Consider the following 17,725-nt stretch of genomic DNA (forward strand, 5'->3'; position numbering starts at 1 on the left):
TGTCTGACAGTTTGTTAGATGGGTGGAAAGATGGTGAGATCTGTCCGGGGGGGCGGGGGAGAAGTTAGCTGAGATGGGGAGGGGGGCTGTTGGGCTGTTAAAATCTCATCCCCTTTCCTCAAGGACAAGCCAAGATGAACAGGCGCACGAGGGGAGACGCAGCATCATCTCAGGTGCGGACGTTCATTTGCAAAACCCCAGGCCTGGCGCTCGGCTCCTCGGCTGCCCTGCGACCTGGCAGATTCATGGCAGCATCGGGCTGCTTAGGGCCTGGCTTTCTGTTGCCCCCTTGGTCCCAGGCTCTGGCAGCTGCGAGAGATGCCGTGTTGGCCGGCTGAGCCGGGCTCCTGTTCGACGGAAGGCGAAAGGAGAGAGAGAGACGAAGGAGAACCATAAGGGAGGGAAGAGAAAGGGCCCCTGGGAGTTTGGGGGAGTGTTTGGGATTCAGCCAAGGCCAGTGGAAGTGGTGGTGTCATCGCGGCCCAGTCTGCTCCGACACCTCTCGGGATCCAGACAGCAGGACCCAGTGATGTCTCGGTGGCTCCCGGGGGGGCAGCCAGGCTGGGACACTCCTTCGCCTTCTTCCAATCGGGGCGTTCGCGTCTGGCCAGCTTTTCTCCCAACGTCTCTTCTTGTGAGGACCCCAAAAGGCTGCACTGGGCGGCCTCACCCGGCCCCCCTGTTAGCTGGGCTGCTGCTGGGTGGCGCTGTGGGCGGGGAGGTGAAGGGCAGCACCAAGGCCTGGCGGTTGGGCTCTGCTCCGGCCTGGGGGCACTTGGCTCCAGGCGGCTGGGAGGGTCCTCAGCCAAGGGAGGCAGAGAGCCGTGAGGAGCAGCCGTCTGCAGCGGTGTCCGTCCCCCAGCCTGGCACAGGGATGGGTGATTCCTTCCGCTGGCTGCGCCCAGCAACTCCCCTGCGGACAGGCGCTGGGGGAGCGGGTGCGGATCGGACCAAGGGCTGGTGCTCATGTGCCCCGGGCGTGGCCCGAGCGCTGGTCCCATGGCACTGCCTAGAGGGCCTGACCCAGGTCACAGTACCGAGTCTGGCCGTGGGGAGGGGGCAGTGAGCGGTTACTCGCAAAGCCGGGTTAATGGCTAACTGGCCGGGGGCTCGGGCAAAGGTCACCTCCACTCAGCCTGAACTCCCAGCCCTGCTCTGGCCCCTGCGGGGGCAAGTGGCCCTGCCCTGCGCCCTCCCCCCGGCTGCCATGTCCTGTGCCAGACGGACGCAGGGAGCGTAGGGAAGGGGCAGCATGAATGGGGGCTGCTGCGGGAGCCCTGCCTCCCGGAGCCCCGTGCGCACCTCCTACTCCCTGCTGAAGACGCCCCCCTGGGGCCTGAGCTGCTGCTTTGCCCTGCAGGTGAGAGATGCTGCAGGCACTGCCAGGGGATGGGCTCTCTGCCTGCAGTGGGGCGAGGGACAAGCCCTGACACCCCAGGGCCCTGGATGTGGCCGTGCCTGGAGGGACAGTCCCTGCACCTCCGAGAGCAAGGGAGCACGGGCACCATGGCATGACACCCAGACCCTGGAGTACCGAAGGGAACTCCCCAGGAGGGGCAAGGAGCTGGGCTTAGCTGGGGGCAACTCTGGAGCCGGTTCTCTGCCCACGGAGGGGGGTGGGGCAGGCCTTAGAGAATGGGTCTGGCCCGGTGCTTCCTGCGGCTCAGCAGGGCAGGTGCCAGCGTGGTCCTGGGGTCCCCGTCGGTGCTTGGGGAAGGATGTGGTCAAGATACAGCAGCCCCCAGCTGCGGTGCCAAGAGTCCCAGGGACCGTCCAGCCCCATGGGGCACAGCCCTTCCCTGGCCGCCAGCTGCACCCTGAAGGAATGAGACGGGGCGGGCTGCTCCCCCCAGCTCAGCCCTGGTACCAGCCTGGCGTGATCAGGCCCCCGGCTCTGTGGTACATGATCCCCCAGCGTTTCACTGAAGCCTCCTGCAGTCCGACCCCCTGCAGCCGGGCAGCTCGCCCTGTTCCATGACCCCCCGCCCCCCGCCCCGTGCCCTGGGGCTGGGCCCCTCAGCCCCCTTTTGTGCGGGAACCAAGGCACAGGGAGGGGCTGGCCCTGTGTGAGGGGCTGTGGGTCGCCCAGGAAGTCGCCGACCGAGCAGGGCTGGGACCTGGCGCCCTGCCTTGCCGGCTGCTCTAGGTCCGAGCCTGGATCTTGGGCAGATTCTGTTCCAGCCTCCGGTTCTACGAAATCTGAATGTTGAGTCTCTCACAGCTGATGGGAGTGTTAAAGGGGCCAGGGGTGCTGGGCAGCACAGGCCTGATGGAGCCAGTTGGGACTGAGGGGCACCAGCAAAGCTATGGGGGGAGGGAGCCCAGGGCTGGGCTACTGGGGGCTGCAGCTTGGGATTGAGTGGGGCAGAGCTGTGGGGCAGAGCTGGGGGGCGGGGGGCAGAGCTGTGGGGGACAGAGCTGTGGGGTGGGGGGCAGAGCCACGGGGTGGGGGCAGAGCTGTGGGGGACAGAGCTGTGGGGCAGAGCCGTGGGGTGGGGGGCAGAGCTGCGGGGGGGGCAGAGCTGTGGGGCAGAGGCCAGCCAGCGCCTGCTGTGACTCTCCCGGCCTCGCTCTCTCCAGCACCTGGCCGTCCAGGCCTCTCTCCTCTGCATCTTCCACCTGCTCCTGCTCCCAGCGCCCCCGATCCGGGACCAGAACCGGAGCTGGAGCGAGCTGCTGGCCCGGAGCCTCTTTGCCTGTGGGGTCTCCACGGCGCTGCAGACCAGCCTGGGCAGCAGGTGAGGGAAGGGCCCTGGGGACTCCCGCAGGTTTGGGGTGGGCAGGAGGGGCCCCAGGCCCCCGGGGAGACGGGAACCAGCATCTGGGCCAAGTGGGTTTCTCTCCCTGCTCCCCCTCCCCCGCCTCTGGATCCTGCCCCGGGGGGGGAGCCCCAGCCCTGTCAGCAGCCCCCTCCCCGCTCCCCAGCTGATCTGTCTTTGCTGTTGCCTGGCAGGTTGCCCTTGGTGCAAGCGCCGTCGTTCGAGTTCCTGATCCCCGCCATGGTGCTGAGCCGCCACGTGCCCCACACGGCCAGGAACGGTGAGAAGAGCCCCGGCATATCGTCCCGGCCCAACGGGGACCTGGGCATGCAGGAGCCGGGCCTGGCCCGCGGGGACGTGGGAGCCGGGCCTTTCCCTGGGGGGACGTGGGAGTGCGGGAGCCAGGCCTTGCCCAAGTGGGACGTGAGAGCCGGGCCTTGCCCTGGGGGGATGTGGGAGCCGGGCCTTGCCTAGGGGGGACGTGGGAGCCGGGCCTGGCCCAGGCGGGGACGTGGGAGCCGGGCCTTGCCCAGGGGGGATGTGGGAGCTGGGCCTGCCCCAGGCAGGGATGTGGGAGCCGGGCCTTGCCCAGGGGGGACGTGGGAGCCGGGCCTGCCCCAGGCAGGGACGTGGGAGCCGGGCCTTGCCCAGGGGGGACGTGGGAGCCAGGCCTGGCCCAGCGGGGACGTGGGAGCCGGGCCTTGCCCAGGGGGGATGTGGGAGCCGGGCCTGCCCCAGGCAGGGACGTGGGAGCCGGGCCTTGCCCAGGGGGGACGTGGGAGCTGGGCCTTGCCCAGGGGGGACGTGGGAGCCGGGCCTGCCCCAGGCAGGGACGTGGGAGCCGGGCCTTGCCCAGGGGGGACGTGGGAGCCAGGCCTGGCCCAGCGGGGACGTGGGAGCCGGGCCTTGCCCAGGGGGGATGTGGGAGCCGGGCCTGCCCCAGGCAGGGACGTGGGAGCCGGGCCTTGCCCAGGGGGGACGTGGGAGCTGGGCCTTGCCCAGGGGGGACGTGGGAGCCGGGCCTGCCCCAGGCAGGGACGTGGGAGCCGGGCCTTGCCCAGGGGGGACGTGGGAGCCGGGCCTGCCCCAGGCAGGGACGTGGGAGCCGGGCCTTGCCCAGGGGGGACGTGGGAGCCGGGCCTGCCCCAGGCAGGGACGTGGGAGCCGGGCCTTGCCCAGGGGGGACGTGGGAGCCAGGCCTGGCCCAGCGGGGACGTGGGAGCGCGGGAGCCAGGCCTTGCCCAGTGGCCAGCCCAGCGCTCTGTGCCTCCCCGCCGGAGGGGATCGAATGAACTTGGCTCTCGTAGAGGCCGGGCTGTAAGGCATACACATTTTGCCCTGTGTAACTTGCCAGGGCCCCTCAACCGCAAGTCCTGCCTCCAGCCCAGGGAGGCTGCCCTGATGGTCCGTCGCCCTCCCCGATAGGCTGCCTCTTACTCCCAGGCTGGTTTGTCTTGTTCCAGCTGCCGGCCTCAGGCTGCTGGGTCAAAGACCCTCTGGTCCTGAGAGACCAGGGCCTGCTGTGTTCAGGGAAGGAGAAGCAGGGACCAAGGGATAGGGAGGAGCTTGGGGGGCTGTTTTCCTAGTCCCGGCTCTTTCTTGTTCATTCCTCTGCTGGGGACCCATCCACTCGGTGTTACGACCCCCTGGGTGGCATCTCCTTGCACCCACTCCTCGGGATGGCAACTGAGAAGGGCATGTACCAGCTGCAGGGCAGGGCATGTACCAGCTGCAGGGCAGGGCACCTGGCTCGTGGCCCCACGTGGCCCTAGCTGGGATGCTGGAGCACTTACTGATGTGCTACCACTACCCCAGCCTGGCAGCGCAAGGAGTCTGGCATCTCTCTGCTTCTGCCCCAGCATGGGGCTTTCATGGGTGACATTTCAGGACCCAAAGCAGCTTCAAACCCAGCCTTAAGAAGGTAAGAATGGCCACACTGGGTCAGGCCATTGGTCCGTCCAGTCCAGGGTCCTGTCTTCCCGCAGTGGCCAGTGCCAGGTGCTTCGGAGAGAGTGAACAGAACGGGGCAATTATCGAGTGATCCATCCCCTGTCGTCCAGTCCCAGCTCCTGGCAGTCAGAGGTTTAGGGACATCCAGAGCAGGGAGTTGCATCCCTGGCCAACCTGGCTAATACCCATTGCTGGACCTATTCTCCAGGAACTTCTCTAGTTCTGTTTGGAACCCAGTTATAGTCTTGGCCTTCACAACATCCTCTGGCAAGGAGTTCCACAGGTTACTTGTGCATTGTGTGAAGAAGCACTTCCTCTTTTTTGCATTAAACCTGACGCTTGTTAATTTCATTGGGTGACCCCTGGTTCTTGTGTTATGTGAAGGGATAAATAACACTTCCCAGTTCACTCTCTCCACACCATTCCTGATTGTATAGATCTCTGTCATATCCCCCCTTAGTGATCTCTTTTGCAAGATGAACAGTCCTAATCTTTGTAATCTCTCCTTGTGTGGAAGCTGTTCCATACCCGTGACCATGTCTTGGATGGTTTAGACCCAACAAATCCTGCATCTTGCAGGGGTTAGACAAGATGACCTGTGCGGTCCCCTCTAACCCTGTGGATCTATGATTCAATCATCTTTGTTGCCCTGCTCTTAACCGTTTCCAGTTCCACTATATCCTTTATTGAGATGGGGTGACCAGAACTGCTCACAGTATTCAAGGTGTGGGCGTGCCATGGGTTTATATAGCAGGATTAGGATATTTTCGGTCTTATTTTCTATCCCTTTCCTAATGCTTCCTAACATACTGTTCGCTTTTTTGACCACTGCTGTGCATTGAGCTGAAGTTCTCAGAGAACTATCCATAGCTAAGGCTACGTTTTAGTCACGGGTATTTTTAGTAAAAGTCACGGACAGGTCACGGGCAGTAAACAAAAATTCATGGCCTGTGACCTGTCCATGACTTTTACTGTATACCCCTGACTAAAACTTGGGGGGGGGGGCTTCCCAGGGGCACCACAGGTTCTGGAGATGGGGGTGGGCAGCGGCACATGGCCTGGGACTCCTGCTGGTGCCGGGGGGGGGGGTGGTGTTTGGCAGGGCCGGCAGGCTCCCTACCGCGGCCAATGGGAGCTGTGGGGGCGGTGCCTGTAGGTGGACTGCCTGGCCATGCCTCCGCCTAGGAGCCAAGGGAGAGGGATGTCCCTGCTTCCAGGAAGCACCCTGAGGTAAGCGCCGCCCAGAGCTCGCCTTACCCCATCCCATGCCCCACCTCCCTACCCCCTCCCACATCCAAACTCTGCTGCTGCTGGGACGTGGGGCGCAGTGGCCCGAGACTGCCCCAGCAGTTGCCAGTGCGACTGGTGCAGGGACTGCCTGACCTGCCCCCGGGCCAGGCGCATTGACCCCTGCAGAAGTCGCAGAGGTCACGGAATCTGTGACTTCCATGACCTCTGTGATAAACTTGCAGCCTTATCCATGGTGAAGCCAAGATCTGTCTTGAGTGGTAAGAACTAATTTAGAACCCATCATTATATACACCTCTACCCCGATATAACTCTGTCCTCAGGAGCCAAAAAATCTTACCACATTATAGGTGAAACCGTGTTATACTGAACTTGCTTTGATCTGCCGGAGTGCGCAGCCCTGCCCCCCCGGAGCGCTGCTTTACCGCGTTATATCCGAATTCGTGTTATATCGGGTCGCGTTATATCGGGGTAGAGGTGTATTGTACTTGGGATTATGCTTTCCAATGTGCGTTACTTTGAACTTATTAATTGTGAATTTCATCAGCCATTTTATTTCCCAGGCACTCAGTTGTGTGAGATCCCTTTGTAGATCTTCTAAGGCTGCTTTGGGCTTAGCTATCTTGAGGAATTTTGTATCATCTGCAAACTTTGCCAGCAGTGATCACCATTTACCCCGTTTTCCAGATCTTTTATGAATATGTTGAATAGGACTGGTCCCAGTACAGATCCCTGGGGGACACCGCTATTTACCTCTCCACTGTGAAAACTGACCATTTATTCCTACCCTTTGTTTCTTGTCTTTCAAATAGTTACTGATCTGTGAGAGGACCTTCCCTCTTACTTCGTTTTAGAGCCTTTGGTGCGGAACCTTGTCAAAGGCTTTCTGAAAATCCAAGCACGCTACAGCCACTGGATCCCCCTTGTCCACCTGCTTGTTGACCCCCTCAAACAATTCTAACAGAGTGGTGAGGCCTGTCACATTAGCTATGCTCCAGTCATCTGGTCCAGAGGCTTGTTTCAGTGATCGGTTACACACCGCGGTTAGTAGTTCTGCAATCTGATATTTGAGGTTCTTCAGGACTCTTGTGTGAATCCCATCTGGGCCTGGTGACTTATTGCTGTTTATCAATTCATTCTAAAACCTCCTCTATTAACACATCACTGTGGGACAGTGCTTCAGATTTGTTTCCCAGAAAGGACAGCTCTGATCTGGAGATCTCCCCCATGTCCTCTGCAGTGAAGACTGACACAAAGAATTCATTTAGCTTCTCTGGTCTGTCTTGAGTGCTCGGTTAGCATCCTGATGGGCGAGTGGCCCCACGGCCTGTTTGGCCGGCTTCCTGCTCCTGTTATACTTAACCGGCCAGAGTTTGTGCCCCATCCTGTCGTCCTCACTAGGATCTGACATCCGCATTTTAAAGGGTGCCCTTTTGCCTCTCCCAGCATCCATTACTCTCTGTTTAGCCCCGGCGGCGCGAGGGGGAGTAGGAGGAGGGGTTCTTTTGGTCCGCGTATGAGCTTTTTTGATTTGGGGTCTACATTTCGTCTGAGCCTCTATTGTGGTGTTTTTAAGTAGTCTCCTTGCTGCTTGCAGGCATTTCACCCTTGTGACAGCTCCTCTGAATTTCCATCCAAGAAGCGTCCTCATTTTTGGGTTCTTCCCCTTTTGAAAGTGAAATGTCCCCGTCCCCCCAAGTATGTTAAATTTAATTACATGATGGTCACTATTACTGAGCGATCCAGCTATAGTCACGTCTTGGACCAGATCCTATGTGCCACCTAGGACTGAATCAGGAAGTGCCTCTCCCCTTGTGGGTTCCAGGACCAGCTGCTCCAAGAAGCAGTCAGTAATGGCGTCTAGAAATGTTCTTTCTGCATCCTGCCTGGAGGTGACATGTTCCCAGGCAATGCGGAGATAGTTGAAATCTCCCATTATTAGTGTGTTTTCTGTTTCTGTAGCCTCTTTAACCTCCCTTAGCATTTCTCAGTCGCTGTCACCATCCTGGTCAGGTGGTCGGTAGCATATCCCCACTGCCAGACTCCTATTATTCAAGCATGGGATTTCTACCCACCGAAATTCTATGGGACTGTTTGATTCATTTAAGATTTTCACCATATTCGACCGTGTGGTGGTTTATTTCACACACGGCGCTGCTCCCCACCGGCCTGCTCCGTCCTTCCTGTATAGTTTGTACCCTTTGATTATCATCCTTCCAGCACATTTCTCTGATGCCTCTTACATCACTATCCTCACGCAATGCCAGCCCCTCTGGTTCACCCCGCTTGGTATTTAGACTTCTGGAGAGACAAGGAGGGGGAGCTCAGATCTCTGATTGGCCCAACTTCTGTTGGTGGGAGAGGAAGTGTTTGAGCTAGACAGAGTTCTCCTTCCTTGCCTGTGTGTGTTATACTGAACTAGGATTCTGCTACCTTTGACTGGTCCTCACCAGCTCCCACCTGGACTTCCCCAGCCTGTAGCCTGTTCTCTTTGTTAGGTTACAGAGTTCCGCCATTAATCAATTCATCCCTAAGAGATGCCTCTGCCTGCACCTTGCGGTCTCCCACCTGTCGGCTTCCCCCAGCCCTTAGTGGAAAACCTCCTCTGTGACCTTTTTAACTGGCTCCGTTTGGTTTCGGTGGAGCTCATCCTTCCTGTATAGACTCCTTCTTCCCCCAAAGGTGCCCCAGTTCCCAATGCACCTCACCCCTCCTCCCTACACCATCGCCTCAGCCACGCACTGAGACCTGGCAGCTCTGCCTGGCCCTGCGCGTGGAACTGGGAGCATTTCAGAGAATGCTGCCGTGGAGTCCTGGACTTCAATCTCTTTCCTGCCGGCCTAAATTTGGCCTCCAGGACCTCTCTCCTACCCTTCCCTGTGTCACTGGTACCTCCATGTGCCGCGCCCACCGGCTCCTCCCCAGCACTGCATATAAACCTGTTGGAGTCCCGTGCGATCTGTTGCCTTGGCACCCAGCAGGCAAGTCGCTGGGTGGGTCTCCCGCTCATCGCAACCCCACTACTGACATGTCTAATAATCGAATCCCCCGTTCCTGTTACCTGGCTCCCGCTCCAGGTACCGCTCAGCCCCACTGGCTGCCCGGTCATGTCTGTCCGTCCTTCCCTTCCAGGGACAGAGGAGCATGCTGAGTGTGCTGGGCAGGACTGTGCAGGCCCCGGGAGCTGGAACCAGCCACTCAGAGAGGTTGGTGCCTCTGCTGTCCCAGCCCTGGGGGCGTGCAGGAGTGGGGATGGGATGGGTGTGGGGCGTGGAGGGGTGGGATGCAGGGTGCATGGGGGTGGGGCGGTTGGGATGCATGGGGGGGCGGGGCGGTGGTGTGTGTGTGTAGGGGTGGGATGTGGGGAGTGCATGGGGGGTCGGGAGTTTGCCGACGTCAGGTCGCAGGAGCAATAGGGAGCGGATGAACCCAGTGACTGGCTGAGTCGCTCTGGGAGGGGCTGGGGGTCTAGCCTGGGGCAGGCCATGGGGCCGCCATCACCGTCTTCTCATCTTTTGTTCTCCGCAGGTCTCTGGAGCCGTGGTGGTCTCGGGGCTGGTGCAGCTGGCGCTGGGGGTGTCTGGCGTGGGGGGATGGATAGCCCAGCGCTGCGGGCCCATGGTCCTGGCCCCCAGCCTCTCCATCATTGGGCTGTCCGCCTACAAAGAGGCAGCCCACTTCTGCTCGGACAGCTGGGGGGTGGCCCTGCTGTACGTGAGTTTGGGGGGGCCTGCGGAGCCACCTGGTCACACCCACACAGGGTTTCTGGTCCAGTCTCTCCCAGTGGGGGGTGCTGTGGGGAGTGGTGTCAGGGGAACTCCCCGCTACTGCATTCCCAGCAGAAGGCACTAATGTGAGCATGCTGATACCCAGGCTCTCCCAGCAGGGGGCGCTATGGGAGCTGCCCGGGGTTCAGCCTGCCGGCAGGGGCGGTACATTTGAGATGGGGCCTGGATGCCCTGGGGGCTCGCTGCCCTGCACTAGCTGTGCAATGACCCGTGCTCCGTCTCTCCTAGGCTCGTGCTCCTTGCTGTCCTGTTCTCCCAGCACTTGGGGTCCTGCCGCCTGCCCCTTTGCACGTGGACCCGGGCCAAGGGCATCTCCATGGAGACAAGCATCCCAGCCTTGCGCATGTTTTCGGTACGAGGCCCCGTGCTGTGCACGGCACTTTCGTTCCCCGCTGGCCCCGGGCAGCCTGCCTGGGCCCCAGCCCTCTCAGCAGCTTGAGCATTTCACCCTCTTCTTTGTGACTGACCTAGACCCAGGGGATTTGGGTTAGTCAGCACCAAAGGGGACTGAGAAGGACATCGGGGAGACGCAGCCCCACCAGGCAATGGGCAGCGCTAGGGGAATTCATGTTGACAAAGGCCAAGTAATGCACATGGAGGAGGGATGTAAATGTCTTGTGCACCATCTGGGCTCTCCCAGGGCTGTATCTGCTCAGAGAGGGAGCTGGGCCCAGTTTGGACAGCATGAGCAGACCTATGGTCAGTGCAAAGAAAGGATAGAGCAAAACTGGAAGGGCTCAGGGGACAGGAACGAGAGCCATCAAGGACCTGGGAGAAGATCTGTGCAGAGAGTGCAAAGACTGGGGCGGTTAATGGAGAGTGGGGACAAGATCAGTGTCTATAAAACACTGCCTGGTTGAGCAAAGGGAGGTGAGGGGTGTCTCTTCTCCCGTTTCACAGAGCAAGAACAAGGGGCCGCTGAACGAGAATGACAGGTGGGAGATCCAAAAGGAAAAGCTTTTTCACACAATGTGTAATTAGCCTGTGGAACTCACTGCCACATGAAGTTACGATTCAGAAAGGGGCTGCACATTTCTCTGGATAACTGGACCCTCCAGAATTGTTCTAATGAATTATAACACAAATTCTGGCAGGGCTATCACCCCTTCTGTGTCAGGGCTTGAGCAGATCTCTAACTGTCACAGACTGGGAGGGTGTGGAGGGGAGATGTATGGAGGGGATAGAGGGGGGAAGAGCAACAAAAATGATGAAAGGTCTAGAAAACATGACCTATGAGGGAAGATTGAAAGAGCTGGGTTTGTTTAGCGTGGAGAAGAGAAGACTGAGAGGGGATGTGATACCAGTTTTCAAGTACATAAAAGGTTGTTACAAGGAGGAGGGAGAAAAATTGTTCTCGTTAACCTCTGAGGACAGGACAAGCAGCAACGGGCTTAAATTGCAGCCAGGGAGGTTTCGGTTGGACATTAGGAAAAGCTTCCTGTCAGGGTGGTTAAGCACTGGAATAAATTGCCCAGGGAGGTGGTGGAATCTCCATCACTGGAGACTGTTAAGAGCAGATTAGACACACCCCGTCAGGGACGGTCTAGGTAACGCATAGTCCTGCCACGAGTGCAGGGGACTGGACTAGACGACCTTGCGAGGTCCCTTCCAGTCCTGTGGTTCTGTTATTCTATGATTATCCCCAACTGCTGCTGCGGGCTTCTTCCACCTTCCTCTGCAGCATCTGATGCTGGGTGCTGCCCCAGGCAGGAGACTGAGGGAGCTGGGGGCTGACCCAGTCTGCCGGTGCTGGTGTCCCATTCCTCTCCACTGACTTGGTGCTGATGGGTCTGGCCCCGTGCCCCACCGGCAGATCAAAGCACCTGGTGGCAACGGTACATTGGGGGCGGGCTCCCTGCTCCGGGGAGTGGCACTGGCCTGGCTGGGGCAGCCGTGCTCGCTGTGCCAGGTTTCTAGCCTGTGGCTGTTGTTGGCTGCCACTCCGGAGGGGCCGGGACGTGGGCCCTCAGGGTGGGGCTGAGCGAGGGCTTTCCTGGCCCTGTCTTAGGCTCCCGTTGCTGCCCCTGCAGGTGCTGCTTCCGCTTTGCTGTGCCTGGATTGTCTGGGGAATCCTGAGCCACCTCCGCCTCCCCTGGGACCTGCTGGGCCCCGCCACGTGGCAGCTGCCCGCAGCCAACGGCTCCCTCCGCTCCCCTTGGCTCCAAGTCCCCTACCCAGGTAGGACGAGGGACAGGGCCAGCCCTGCCCATCCACCCTCTGGCTGCGGCCCCCGTTCGCCAGTGACTGTCTCTACCTCCCTCCCCTCTAGGTGAGCAGGAATGGCCGTCCCTCAGCGCCCGGGCTCTGGGCGTGGGCGTTGCCATGGGCATCACCTCCAGCATGAACTCCGTGGGCTGCTACCTGCTGTGCCCGCGAGCGCTGCGGGCCCCCGCCCTTCCTCGGCACGCCTGCAACCGCGGGCTCTGCACGGAAGGGCTGGGCAGCCTCCTTTCGGGGGCGCTGGGGGGCGTGAGCGGCACGGCTTCCAGCGTCCCCAACGCCTGCACCAACAGCCTCACCCAGGTACGGCCGGGTCTCGGGGGCGTGCCAGGCAGACCCAGAGCTGCCCCTGGGCTATGGAGCACCGGTCTGGCCAGCTCACGGGGCAGCGGGTGAAGGGGTTGGAGAGGGCACAACGGAGGCTGCCCAGCTATGGGCCGTGTCACCTCCTCCATGCAGGCGGGTCCTGTCCATGCCCAGGCTGGGCGTGTGTCTCCACAGGGGCCTTCCCGTGGCTCGTCTCTCGCCAGCGAAGGCCTGGCCGATCAGACAGCTCAGCGGGCGCGGATGCCCCCTGCGGCCCTACCGGCAGCTCGTTCGAAATGGTTCTTGTAGAGGGGCAGAGGGCAAGGCTCTCTCTGCGCGGGGGTACAGCGGGTCGGGAGGAAGGGCTCTGCCTGCCAGCGGTACCCCTGGCGCCCACGGGATGGCACTGGGGTACAAAGGAAGACCCTCCAAAGGGCAGCTGTTGGCACTGCAAGGCGACTCTCCTGCAGCCTGTGCCATGTGAGCAGGGTTGGTCTGGGAAGGCAGGGCGGGGTGCTGAGAAGTCAGGAGGCCTCAGAGCATTGGCGGAGGGATCACGTCACGACCCAGACGCCCAGGCTCTGCCCACCTGTGCTGGCAGCGTGTCGGGAACCCAGGGGCACAGCACGGAGCAGATCCCGGCTGCTCTGCTTTTCACAGAGGTGCAGCCCAGGGAGAAGATGGCCCTTGCATGCACTGCACGCTGGCCATGCGTAGAACACAGGGTGCTGGAAGCCGCGTTGTGGGACTGTCTGGGCTGACTGGGCCCCTGATCTGCCCTGAAATGGGGGTTGTCCAATGCATGGAGTGCTGAGGCAGACAGATGCCCCCTACCCCAAATGCCAGGCCCCGCCAGCTGTGAGGGAGCCGGGGTGCATGGCAGGCCAGCATGGGCAGAGGCAGTGGGGGGGCTGCGGGCTCGGGCAGTGTGCTACTGGGGCTCCCCCAGCCTGCCAAACCTCCCCGTTCTCGTCTCTTTGTGCCCAGGCCAGCTCGCGCCACTCCGTGCAAGTGAGTGCGTTGGCATGTGTGTTCCTGGGCCTGTCCCCCCGGCTGGCAGAGCTCCTCACCACCATCCCACTGGCGATTCACGGTAAATAACCCCTCCTGAGCTGGGGCTCCAGGGAGACCCCCTCCCTCGTGGAGGGCAGAGGGCTGGGGTCTGCACTCAGGGGGCCCACCACACCGTGTTCTGCGCTGACTGAAGTTTGGGCGGGGGGGGGGGGGGGGCAAGGCCAGCTGCTCCAGCAGAGCCAGCAGGGGGCGCTCACACACTTTCTGTGTAGGCCCTACATAAACAGTAGCATTACCCACGATTCCTCAGGGGTAGCACAGCAGGCTCCTTCCTATAAGTCAAACCGCCAGCTGGGGTGAAATCGTGGCCCTGCTGACATCTGCGGCAAAACTCCCACTGGAGTCGGGATGGCAGCCGAGAGTCAAACCCATCCCCCTGGGACCTGGGTCCTGTATCCCGCTGGGCCTGGCTCGTGCTGCTGGCGGCGCCGACCCTGAGTGTCCGGGACGGTTGGGGCCGAGTGGCTCATGAGGCCACGTTCAAACGCAGCTGCCAAAGCCTGGTGGGGAGCACGGTGCCCCCCTCCTGCAAACCAGGGGGTGACTGGCAGGCAGCAGCCACCAGAGCCCTGTGACGTGGCTGAGCTGGCGGACGAGTGGCAGCACAGGGCCCTGCCCAGGGGCAGGTGGCTGTTTGGAGTGCAGCCCCTGAACCCGGGCCTGACAGGCTGAGGCAAGGGGACCCAGCAGCAGAGCGGGTGTGCTCTGGAGGGAGCCATGTGCAGGCCTGACAGCTGGGAGGACAGATCAGCTTGTGAGTCGGGGTGGGAGAAGGGGAGAAATGAGGCCAGGCCCCCAGAAGCAAAGCAATAGCAGGCCTGTGTTGCTCACCTGGGATTCGCACACCTGTCCCACCCCACCCCCCATCAGGATTTGCACACCCATCTTGCCCTGTCTGCAGTAGGCACACATGCCTGCCCGCCCGGTCTGACCCCTCTGCTTGCTGCTGCAGGCGGGGTGCTCTGCGTGACATACACCGTTGCCGTTGGCACTGGGATTTCGTATTTCCAGTACGCGAACATCGACTCGGGGAGGAACATCTTTATCGTCGGCTTCACCATGTTCATGGCGCTGCTGGTGCCGCGGTGGCTCAGTGCGACCCCCAGATACGTAGCCACAGGTGCCGTATGAGCCGCCTGCTCTCGGGGACCCTGGGAATCACATTCCTTCTCGTGTTCCCCCCGGGACGCGGGACTCTGGGTCACCACGCGCTGTGAGTCCAGTCCCGGCGGCGGGCTGCTCCCCCTCCGTGCCATTCGGCTCCAGCCGCTGATCCCTGGCAGGGCTCTGTACCCTGCAGTGGGGTTCCGTACCCTCCTTGCTCTTCGGCACCTGCTTACGGCTGAGCCTCCCCTCGTAGCCCTTGGCTGGAACGTTTCCGTCTGACGGACGCCTGGGTGCAGGCCTGTGCTGCTCGGGGTCGGGGTAACTCTGCTGTTGTTCCCCCTAGGCTGGGTCTGCCTGGACCTTTTCCTCCTCTCTGTGCTGACAGTTCCAGTCTTTTTAACTGGCGTCTTGTCCTTCTTCTTGGAGAACACGGTCTCAGGTGAGAGGACGCCCCCCACCCATTGCCAGGTGCCCTCATTTAAATCTCTCTCTGCTGCAGGGGCAGCAAGTCTGGCTCCCAGCGAGTTGCTGCGGCTGGTTTCTGGTACTAGTTACTGAGGGACGTGGAATCCAGCCCTGTGCATCCGGCCAGCGGGCGCACGCGGGAGGGAGGCCCCTGTGGGACTGCGGTGAGGGAGAGTCATGGGGACTGTCACCGGGACAACAGCCCCGTGAGACTGACAGCTCCAGACCCCACAGTCCCTGCCTGGGATGGTGATTTCTGCAATCCCGACTGTGCTGGTGGCCAGTGACCGGGACGCCTGGGATCCTGGTGATATTTATTGTCACCGCGGTGGTAGCGGTAAAGCCAGTGCCTGGCGCCTTCTGCAGCACCTTCCACTGCCCTGGGGACCGGAGCGTAGCTTAGTGGCTAGGGAGGGCATAGCCGCGATGAGTACTTTTACCAGTGCCAACCTCCAGCTGCCAGCCGGATCTCAGAGGGTTCTCCTCCAGCTGCCTGTGGGCAGGTTCTCTGACCAGGTCCCTCCTCCTCGGTTCCAGGCACTCTGGAAGAGCGAGGGCTGCTCACTGAGCTGGCAGTGTGGAACCCAGGCCTGGGTGAGAATGCTCCTCAGAGGTGCGGGAGCGAAGCCAGCCAGGTGTACGGGCTCCCCCCGGCCCTGAGAAGGCTGCTCCCTCCCTCCAGGTGTAAAGCCTTTCCATTCTGCTTCCTCTGCCCGGGGAGGGAGGAGAGCCACGCTTTGGAAGAGGGGTCAGCTCCCCCGGGGGAAGCCACAGGCCTGCTGCTGAAACCCAGCACTGTGGAGGTGGAGCTGGACAAGACATGGAGAGAGACCGAGAGCCGCAAATGGGACAATGCTGTTTGATGCTGGGAGCCCAGCTCAGAGGGAGCAGGGCTGGGAAGCCTTCCCAAGGAACCTGCTCTGCATCCCTCCGAGGCAGGCACCGGAAGTGACGTGGGTTTCACCCGGTTATTTTCCTCCCTGCATTTCAAGCTTGTACCGACTGGAGGGTGCAATTTTGTCCCACGCGCCCAGCTCGGACCTTGTCCCTCCCCAGCTGAGCTGTATAAAACAAAGCGACCACCTCTGGACTTTTGGTTTCCTTTCCAGCCATCTCCACTGCAGCACGTTTGTGTTAGTAGAAGAGAGGGGAGAGCACGGCTCCTACTGGCTGCCTCTAGCAGAGCAAGTGCCCTGTGGTGCTGGAGCCCCGCGGGGCAAAAGTCTGCTCTGGACCGAGGCCAGATTCACTAGGGGCTGAGAATAGAGCCAACAGCCAGCTGGGCTGCGTCACCCTCTCTGCACTTCCCCCTTTGGGTCGCGCTGTCTGAGGCTGTCCAGAGAGAGACGTGCTCACGCAGAGCAGGCCTGGCAGGTCTCCGCTGGCCTCCTAAGGTTCCTGGTGGGCCAGCAGCCTTGGAACTGCAGCCAGTTTGTGCACTGATGCTAAAGGTACATCACAGCCATGCCGGGAAGTGTCTGGGACCCCGGCCTGCACCATGCTGGGCGGGGCATAGTTCCCATTTGTACTTGCTCCTGGCCATTGCTGCAGGCGGCTGTGACTCATTAGGGGGTGGGGACAGGGCAGTTGCAAGCCCTACCTGGGATGTCTGCTAACCCCTTGGCTTAATAAAAACTGCCTCTTCATCCTGGCATGCCTGGAGGTAGCTGCACCTAGGAGTCGTCCTCTCCTATGGAGACATACAAAGGGCTCGCCTCAGACTCCTCCGCCAGCTGGCAGAAGTCTCTGCAGGTGCCCTGAGCAGGGCCTCTCCGCTCCATATACACCAGCCCGTTGGGGGTTATTTATCCCCAGGATTTTGAGTCCCTCTGCTTTTCCCCACTCCCTCCCTTGCCAGGAGAGGGGACTGCAACATGACACTGCAGGGGGCATTGAAAACTAGCCTCTCTGTGCTCCCCTTGGACGGAACCCTAGTCTGTAATGTCTTACCCCAGCCGAGGGCAAGCCGTAGTGTCCCTGCAGGATGACCTCAACTCCAGCTGGGCCAGGAGCTGACGCAGCGTCCTGCCGTGTGCAGCGCTGGAGTTGTCCCGGTGCCGTCTCAGGGGGCAGGGACCCAAGGGAAGACCAGCCCCTGCCTGTCACAGAGGCTGGCAATTTTTAAATCATTATGTTTTTCTAAAAGCTCTGCTCTATGTTTGATGTTGGGGTGGGCCTCTGGCCTGGGCTGCACAGGAGCCAGATTAGGTGATCACAGTGGTTTCTTCCGGCCTTGGGGCCCCTGGGTCTAAGCGGGGCATTCTGGCCATGGCGGCCGTTTGCAGAGCTACCCAATGGAAAGGGGTTAGCATGGCAGCTATGGAAGGCTGGTCCCCAACTCCCTTTTCACTATTTCTGCTAGTTTGCTGGCATCAGCCAAGCCACGGAGAGGTCAGCCCTTTGCCTTCCGACTTGTAGAATAACGAGTCGCAGCTCATCACATTCGCCCAGCAGAGAGCACCAGCGTGACACGGCCTTCGGGCGGGGAGAGCTGGCTGGGGCATAACTGGCCTGGGTCCAGATTTCAGAGGCAACACCCAGCACTGTTGTGATAACTGGGCCTACACACGTACCCGAAGTGTGAGCGCCGCTGCAAAGAGAGGGTGAAAGTTCATGGTGTGTCACACGAACCGTCCTATTGCAACACATGTGGACTGGGAAAGGTGCAAAAGACTGAATTAGCTCAAACAATGAGGCTGTCTGATATAATTCAAGGCCTGTGTTAGGATCAGGCCTGGTAAACAAGACCAGTGTGAGACTGAAAAGCAATGAACCAAAAGGGGTGTGCCAGATACTAGGCCTAATTGG

The 17,725-nt window shown here is 60.8% G+C and overlaps 1 protein-coding gene across 3 annotated transcripts; it reads left to right on the forward strand.

The window, feature by feature from the left end:
* Nucleotides 1–82: 82 nt before the first annotated feature.
* SLC23A3 (solute carrier family 23 member 3) lies at nt 83–16,967 on the forward strand. 3 transcript variants are annotated; one of them, XM_037913014.2, is made up of 12 exons: nt 83–173; nt 2,581–2,738; nt 2,954–3,039; nt 9,090–9,163; nt 9,486–9,667; nt 9,974–10,097; nt 11,776–11,923; nt 12,015–12,268; nt 13,259–13,364; nt 14,298–14,465; nt 14,796–14,891; nt 15,455–16,001. In XM_037913014.2, exons 1-12 carry the CDS (start codon nt 135–137, stop codon nt 15,778–15,780), a joined length of 1,761 nt encoding a protein of 586 aa, XP_037768942.1. In that variant the 5' UTR covers nt 83–134; the 3' UTR covers nt 15,781–16,001. The 3 variants fall into 3 exon arrangements, with proteins under 3 accessions (XP_037768942.1, XP_037768943.1, XP_037768941.1); XM_037913015.2 differs by lacking the exons at nt 83–173; nt 15,455–16,001 and adding exons at nt 194–1,360; nt 16,027–16,967; XM_037913013.2 differs by lacking the exon at nt 83–173 and adding an exon at nt 207–1,360.
* The last annotated feature ends 758 nt before the right edge of the window (nt 16,968–17,725 follow it).

This window comes from Chelonia mydas, chromosome 11 (assembly GCF_015237465.2).
Source record: "Chelonia mydas isolate rCheMyd1 chromosome 11, rCheMyd1.pri.v2, whole genome shotgun sequence".
Lineage (NCBI taxonomy): Eukaryota > Metazoa > Chordata > Testudines > Cheloniidae > Chelonia > Chelonia mydas.

Bases quoted from the DNA above. Each gene is read 5' to 3' on its own strand.
- SLC23A3 (XM_037913013.2), top strand. From the start codon at position 1,253: ATGAATGGGGGCTGCTGCGGGAGCCCTGCCTCCCGGAGCCCCGTGCGC. The intron at 10,098-11,775 runs GTACGAGGCCCC...CTGCCCCTGCAG, and splicing joins CAGCCTTGCGCATGTTTTCG to GTGCTGCTTCCGCTTTGCTG. The intron at 11,924-12,014 runs GTAGGACGAGGG...CCTCCCCTCTAG, and splicing joins GCTCCAAGTCCCCTACCCAG to GTGAGCAGGAATGGCCGTCC.